Consider the following 8,383-nt stretch of genomic DNA (forward strand, 5'->3'; position numbering starts at 1 on the left):
AACAAGCAAAAGATGACGACAAGCAAAGCTGCTGCTGCGGAGTCTCAACTGAATCTTGTCGAAAAGAAAAGTGGAAAAAGCCAGGTTTGGAAATTCATAGGTTAGGGAAACATCATAGATCAGCAAAAACCTATTTGTAAACGGTGCTTTCGCAATTTTCTGACGAAAGGAGGAAACACATCAAACATAATAAAGCACATGAAAGACAAGACACCCGGATTAATTCAAGCAACCAAAGCAGGTTAGTTTAAAAGCATATTATCATTTGCATTAGGGCTGAAACGATTAGTCGACATTATCAACATCGTTGAAAATACAAAATTGACGAGAAAAAAGGTATGAAGTCCCGTTTTGATATTGCATGTTTTCATTTGTACTCCTGGCACAAATAACTAAATTATTGTTGTTTCTGGAGGATTCTTATCGTGAAACAGAGATCAGATATCAATGTTGAACCCTTAGAACTTTGACGAGATGTATAATTTGTTAACATTAATTACATTTATAGACTGTAAATTATATATTAATGTAAGCAAAGTGACATCACTACCGCGTGCGGGGGTTTGCGTATCAACAGGTTATTGTCACCATAGTTGTGTTTTGTATTCCAAGTGTTGATATCTGTGTGTGTCTTCATAACAACTCATATTACAAAGTTCATAAAAAAAAAATCAAACAGACAGACAAGCGAAGGCTGATGTGAGATGATAAAGAACAGAGAAGGGGGAAGGAACACCATGAACACTATGTGCCACATATTTCAAATATTAAGGGGGGGTTTAAAAGTGAGCCTGCTCTTGATCTCCCAGAATTCAACATTTTTGACAGCAAACTATTGTATTTAAGAACCCACAGTAAATTGCTGTGTGAATTTTGCCGCAAATGTACAGAAATGTTTTACAGTGTAGCCCTGAGGGAAACATTGAAAAAAATTATTTTAACTTTGCAAATGTGCATCAGAACTACAAGGCATGCTGATATAGGTCATGAAGTGTTATAATTGTATTCTGTGTGTGTGTGTGCCGTGTGCGTGTGTCGTGTGTGCCGTGTGCGTGTGTCGTGTGAGTGTGTCGTGTGTGCCGTGTGCGTGTGCCATGTGTGTTTGTGCCGTGTGTTTGTGCCGTGTGTGTGTGCCGTGTGTGTGTCGCGTGTGCCGTGTGTGTTTGTGCCGTGTGTCGTGTGTGCCGTGTGAGTGTGTCGTGTGTGCCGTGTGAGTGTGTCGTGTGTGCCGTGTGAGTGTGTCGCGTGTGCCGTGTGAGTGTGCCGTGTGAGTGTGTCGCGTGTGCCGTGTGAGTGTGTCGCGTGTGCCGTGTGAGCGTGTCGCGTGTGCCGTGTGAGCGTGTCGCGTGTGCCGTGTGAGCGTGTCGCGTGTGCCGTGTGAGCGTGTCGCGTGTGCCGTGTGAGCGTGTCGCGTGTGCCGCGTGAGCGTGTCGCGTGTGCCGTGTGAGCGTGTCGCGTGTGCCGTGTGAGTGTGTCGCGTGTGCCGTGTGAGTGTGTCGCGTGTGCCGTGTGAGTGTGTCGTGTGTGCCGTGTGAGTGTGTCGTGTGTGCCGTGTGAGTGTGTCGTGTGTGCCGTGTGCCGTGTGAGTGTGTCGTGTGTGCCGTGTGCCATGTGTGTTTGTGCCGTGTGTTTGTGCCGTGTGTGTGTGTGCCGTGTGTGTGTTGTGTGTGTGTCGTGTGTGTGTGCGCCGTGTGAAAATGAAAGGCCTGTGCAGTATGCAGTGTAGGACAGCTGCAGCAGATATTTCCAGCTCATTTGTTGACCTTTATTCCCTCTCTTTCTCTTTTATTCTCTCCTTGTCTTCTTTCCCTATAAATTCACTGGGAACTTGGGCAGAATAAAAGCATGTTGCCTAATAATGTTATACTTTTCAAAGCAGCAGGGGCAGACTGTGGCTAAAAAGTGCCCTTGAACTTTCTGGCCGTGTGAGTGTGTCGTGTGTGCCGTGTGAGTGTGTCGCGTGTGCCGTGTGAGTGTGTCGGGTGTGCCGTGTGAGTGTGTCGCGTGTGCCGTGTGAGTGTGTCGCGTGTGCCGTGTGAGTGTGTCGCGTGTGCCGTGTGAGTGTGTCGCGTGTGCCGTGTGAGTGTGTCGCGTGTGTCGTGTGAGTGTGTCGCGTGTGCCGTGTGAGTGTGTCGCGTGTGCCGTGTGAGTGTGTCGCGTGTGCCGTGTGAGTGTGTCGCGTGTGCCGTGTGAGTGTGTCGTGTGTGCCGTGTGAGTGTGTCGTGTGTGCCGTGTGCCGTGTGAGTGTGTCGTGTGTGCCGTGTGCCATGTGTGTTTGTGCCGTGTGTTTGTGCCGTGTGTGTGTGTGCCGTGTGTGTGTTGTGTGTGTGTCGTGTGTGTGTGCGCCGTGTGAAAATGAAAGGCCTGTGCAGTATGCAGTGTAGGACAGCTGCAGCAGATATTTCCAGCTCATTTGTTGACCTTTATTCCCTCTCTTTCTCTTTTATTCTCTCCTTGTCTTCTTTCCCTATAAATTCACTGGGAACTTGGGCAGAATAAAAGCATGTTGCCTAATAATGTTATACTTTTCAAAGCAGCAGGGGCAGACTGTGGCTAAAAAGTGCCCTTGAACTTTCTGGCCGTGTGAGTGTGTCGTGTGTGCCGTGTGAGTGTGTCGCGTGTGCCGTGTGAGTGTGTCGGGTGTGCCGTGTGAGTGTGTCGCGTGTGCCGTGTGAGTGTGTCGCGTGTGCCGTGTGAGTGTGTCGCGTGTGCCGTGTGAGTGTGTCGCGTGTGCCGTGTGAGTGTGTCGCGTGTGTCGTGTGAGTGTGTCGCGTGTGCCGTGTGAGTGTGTCGCGTGTGCCGTGTGAGTGTGTCGCGTGTGCCGTGTGAGTGTGTCGCGTGTGCCGTGTGAGTGTGTCGCGTGTGCCGTGTGAGTGTGTCGCGTGTGTCGTGTGTGCCGTGTGAGTGTGTCGTGTGTGCCGTGTGAGTTTGTCGTGTGTGCCGTGTGAGTGTGTCGTGTGTGCCGTGTGAGTTTGTCGTGTGTGCCGTGTGAGTGTGTCGCGTGTGCCGTGTGAGTGTGTCGCGTGTGCCGTGTGAGTGTGTCGCGTGTGTCGTGTGTGCCGTGTGAGTGTGTCACGTGTGCCGTGTGAGTGTGTCGCGTGTGCCGTGTGAGTGTGTCGCGTGTGTGTCGTGTGTGCCGTGTGAGTGTGTCGTGTGTGCCGTGTGAGTTTGTCGTGTGTGCCGTGTGAGTGTGTCGTGTGTGCCGTGTGAGTTTGTCGTGTGTGCCGTGTGAGTGTGTCGCGTGTGCCGTGTGAGTGTGTCGCGTGTGCCGTGTGAGTGTGTCGCGTGTGTCGTGTGTGCCGTGTGAGTGTGTCGCGTGTGCCGTGTGAGTGTGTCGCGTGTGCCGTGTGAGTGTGTCGCGTGTGTCGTGTGTGCGTGTGAGTGTGTCGTGTGTCGTGTAGTTTATCGTGTGTGCCGTGTGAGTGTGTCGTGTGTGCCGTGTGAGTTTGTCGTGTGTGCCGTGTGAGTGTGTCGTGTGTGCCGTGTGAGTTTGTCGTGTGTGCCGTGTGAGTGTGTCGTGTGTGCCGTGTGCCGTGTGAGTGTGTCGTGTGTGCCGTGTGCCATGTGTGTTTGTGCCGTGTGTTTGTGCCGTGTGTGTGTGTGCCGTGTGTGTGCCGTGTGTGTGTTGTGTGTGTGTCGTGTGTGTGTGCGCCGTGTGAAAATGAAAGGCCTGTGCAGTATGCAGTGTAGGACAGCTGCAGCAGATATTTCCAGCTCATTTGTTGACCTTTATTCCCTCTCTTTCTCTTTTATTCTCTCCTTGTCTTCTTTCCCTATAAATTCACTGGGAACTTGGGCAGAATAAAAGCATGTTGCCTAATAATGTTATACTTTTCAAAGCAGCAGGGGCAGACTGTGGCTAAAAAGTGCCCTTGAACTTTCTGGCCCAGAGTGGCCCACCAAACCCGGCCCACACCACACCAAAACACACTGGCTCATTGATTTCATTTTCTGTCTCGATTAAAAAAAAAAAGACATTTCTGTTGTCTACTAGTCATGACAATGGCCCCACCAGTGCCCCACTTATTAAAAATAAGTACTTTATATATCAGACAAATAACATTCCATCATACAGATGTTAGGTTAAAATGTGCATGAAAGTACAAGTGAAAGTGTGTATTTTAGGTGCTGTGACAAGTCTGCATTTTTCAGCATGTTTTTAAAGATCTTAATTAGAGGTTGACCGATTAATCCAAGTATATCAAGCCGATTAGGCAGGCGCATCTGTGGGCAGCCTAGTGTTGTTGTGGAACACGTGTTCGACGCACGCTGCCCCTAGAGTCATTTTCCAGCAGAGTGAGCAGACCTCATCCAGTGCCTAAGGAAGGAGCTAAGTTCCTTGGAGAAAACAGTAAGGATTAAATTTGTATAACTTTATATTTAATTAAAAACTTTTGATATGTTACTGCCAACTTCAAGAAAAAACGTGACAAACGCGATGGTTGACATGACGTTCGGCTACTTTGGATATTGATAGCATAGTTGAAGTTGCATTATCACAGCAGAAGGGTTGCTATCATGTCACAATAAGGAAGCAAGAATTTTGCAATTACAGACAGTGAATCTGAGACTTTTATTTGTTCTGTTTGTGTGTCTTATATTTGAGAGGGTTGTCACTCAATGCAGATAAATAAGTAATAAAAATTATAGGCTATTGAAGGACTGGCTTTGGTAAGCTCGGACGTTATCGGTTCTGCTGTCGGTACTGGAGAAATTAAGAAAATACATTTATTATTGCTATAAAGAGAAAGTTATTTTATCTCGCCAGCCAATGTATAATAATATGAAACCATTCGTCTGTGATCCAATTTAGCTATTCGCAGTCAGAGAGAGAGAGAGAGAGAGAGAGAGAGAGAGAGAGATCTCACGCGGTGCCACAGCGAGCACAACACAAGCCCAGCTTAATGAGTGACAGAACTAAACATTCAAACGTTGCCTGGTTTAGATCTGTGATATTATTCTGAATTTATTTTAGATTTCGCCTTCCAAAGATTATAAAAAGAATATTTATACGTAAGCCGCATTCTGTCTAGCACAACTTCCTTCCCTTCACAGCGGTGCACTGACATTTCTCCCTAAAACTCCAACTTAACGTCAGAATCAGCACGATCGGTGATTGTTGTAAAATGCAGTCTAGCTACTGTTGCTAAATTGCGGGACGCGTTTAATAATAAAAAGAGTACAATAGATACCGTTCCCAAGGCGGCGCGCGCTCCGAAACAGACCACAAAGAGACAAGCAAAGTATAGGCTACTTTGGGTTTCATGCGTCTAAACGATCAACTGTACACAAAAATATGTCTAGACGACCGGCTTGGAGATTCACTTAAACACAGTATATGTCTTAAATGGACGTAGTTATGGAAATCGTTGGGAGAAAATATGGCGCATCAGGAGTCTATTAGACTCGGTCTTAAAGGGGAAGCTGTCTATTAAACATGCTGACGATTGAGCCATTACTGCGAATCAAACAACAAAAGGCAAAGAGAAAATCACTTACAGCTCTTGAATGAATAACTTCTGCATTAATCTATCTATGATAAACTATGCAGTGTTATTTTACAATTGATTACTTTATTAGATTTCTTTTTAGACCACACCTGAACAGTAATGTTAGTAGACCTTCCTGAAATTAAATCACTGTGCCTATATAACGTTTATCTTTGTGTAATTGTTTATCTTTGTTTAATATATATATATATATATATATATATATATATATATAAACAAAAAGAACGGTTAAGAATACTGTTAAAGTACCGGATCGATAAGCAGTATCGGTAAGATAGTAATACCATTAAAACCTTAACGATACCCATCCCTAGTTATGCCTGTGCTTCTCTTGGATGCTCTGAATATTGGATTACGTGTCTGGATTGCCCCTTAATTAAAGCTGCATTTGGATCTCAACCTTCGTGTCTCGGAGCAGTTCGTAACACCTGCTTTGTTTATTTAATATATTTGTTATACATTATTTATACAATATGTTCTAACATTATACATTTTTAATTTTAAGTGTACAAGTGCAGATTGGTCAAGTGTTCAATAAATGTATTTGTTGAGAAATTTTGTCTATCTTAAGTAATTATTTGTGTTACATTTTATCTTTCAAATGAAAGGTTCAAATAAGAGGTTAAAAACATGCACATATCGGCCAAAATAAATCGGCAGCAGTAATCGGCCATCGGCCGACCCGGATTTCAAAAGATCGGCATCGGCCTGAAAAAACCAATATCGGTCGACCTCTAATCTTAATTACCTTTCAACTTTTTCAAAGACGTGCAAATAAACTATTGTCTTAGTTAATATGAGGTTGTGGAAACAATAAGTACAAGAATAATATATTTTTTATGTGTATATAGCTGTACAAGATCATAAAATGTTGTTTAAAATAGGTAGATGAAGAAAGTGGCACACAGCAGGACACTGATGACAGTGCTCACAATTTCATGTTAATTACTCCCATAACTATGTGTAAATGTTTATTTAAATTAAATCAGTGAAAAACTAATTTGGCTAGAATATGTTCAGGTATAAATATAAAAAAAATCTAAAAATATGTAAAAAATAAACATACTGTACCTCTTAAAGTGTTGATTTTTGCAGATGAATTGCTCATATTTCACTCTATGCTAGTTTGTTGCGTCTTTATATTTGCAATGTTTTAATTCCTTCCCCAGATTATTCGTGAGTAAATGTGAAAAGCCCAATGCTTTGACAAGCGCTGTTTCTGCTATCCTTTAAACAGAGTAAGACTCAAATAACCACAAAGTAATATTTTTGCACGTTCAGCAAGTCGCGCTTCAGCTCCCAGTAATGCTTTGCTTTATTAATAAATTATGCAAATGACTGTGTACTGCTCATAGCTTTACTGTTTGTAGATTTGATATACAATGCTGTTATTTTATTTGTTGTAACTTGGAGTTATTTGTCATTTAGTGATTATTCAGAGCTCATATACTTAATATGTTGTTTTGGTTGTCACCATTATTGTGATCGTCAAATCACACCAGTATTCCACGCGAGTTACCAAGTTGATTTGTAAATACGGATATACGCTCCGATGTGTAAGCGATTTCATAATAAAAGCCAGCCATTGCATTATTTGAAAATAAATGCCATTGAATATGCTTGTCCTGCAGAGTTTATTACATTTTCGCTTTGTTATGAGGTCCGTGTGGGCATGTTGGAGCCCAGGGTGGCTGCATATAGTGCCTGTAAGACGGGCTGGTACTTGCTCAGCAGCGGGCCGGCTCAAATTACCCAGCGTCCCACCGGTGTTCCATATGGCCAGTCCACCCCTGCACTGCAGGAACAGATTGATGACAGTGATGTGTGCGCTATATCAATGATCTGTCAGGACTGAACTAAACTGAACCTCATGTTGTGTTGTCACCTGTTTTTTTCTGTGATGTCATTGTTGACGATCATTTGACTGCCGTGATAGGCTGCTAATTTTAGTTGTCAAGAGCAAAGCTGCTTTGATTCTGGCCATGAAGGTTTCCTGTCATGCGGTTTTACATGTCATCATTTGCTGGCTTTGCCATTTTCTTTCTGGTTGAACCCACTGGTCTCACACAGACTGGTGTCCTCAGTGTGCAGTATTTAAATGAAGGACCAACATCATACTTTTAAATGGGATTACCACAATTACATTTACATTTTAACTTGTTTTTCTCCAACTGCAGAAATAGGAACTTCTTACATTGTAATAGTAACTTGCTTGTTTTTAACAAGATCAGAAGTTCTGCTTGTTCCACATTCATATGAATGTTCCATGGATGAGATGCATAAAGTATAACAAAGCAATAAAAAGAAAGTAGCTAGAGGCATTTGAATCTATGACATTGTAGTTTGTCCTTTTCAGTTATCACAATCATTGAAGTGTTCTATGTGTATTCAAAGATACAGTATATGGACCCTTTTTACATTTTTGGATTTGGAATGTGGAAGTACAATGGGGTAAACATCTATAGTGCTCAATCGGAGAGCACAGCAAATGTTATGTTTGAATGCTTTCCAGTTGTAAAACAATTAATTGAGTAAATAAAATAATAAAATATGAATATGAAATTATGTTCATCATAACATTCTAAACATATGTAATTTATGAATCAAAGTCTTTTTTATTTGTTAAAAGAGATAACATTTTGCAATTAATCCACTTTGTAAGGTGGCGTTTAATAAATGCAGAAGAGAGTAAAAATAAATGTCTCTTTTGATTTTGGGGTGAAATATGACCTTGTTATGCTCTTGACAGGTTTCATGAGATTCACTCATATATTCATAATACGAACAATGTAGAACAATCAAGTAGAGCATTCCTTCTGATCACTCTGATAATTAATACATCAAACCGACTTTTTTAACTGTACCTTGGAGAA

At 42.9% G+C, this 8,383-nt stretch overlaps 1 protein-coding gene across 1 annotated transcript in view; it reads left to right on the forward strand.

Moving 5' to 3' along the window:
* The window catches only part of ddb1 (damage-specific DNA binding protein 1), a 35,076-nt gene extending 27,711 nt beyond the window's left edge, over nt 1-7,365 (forward strand). The window contains exon 9 of the mRNA XM_052096875.1: nt 7,197-7,365. Within this exon, the coding sequence (XP_051952835.1) occupies nt 7,197-7,365 (169 nt within the window). The remainder of the gene's footprint in view (nt 1-7,196) is intronic.
* The last annotated feature ends 1,018 nt before the right edge of the window (nt 7,366-8,383 follow it).

This window comes from Xyrauchen texanus, chromosome 29 (genome assembly GCF_025860055.1).
Source record: "Xyrauchen texanus isolate HMW12.3.18 chromosome 29, RBS_HiC_50CHRs, whole genome shotgun sequence".
In the NCBI taxonomy this organism is placed as follows: Eukaryota; Metazoa; Chordata; class Actinopteri; order Cypriniformes; family Catostomidae; genus Xyrauchen; species Xyrauchen texanus.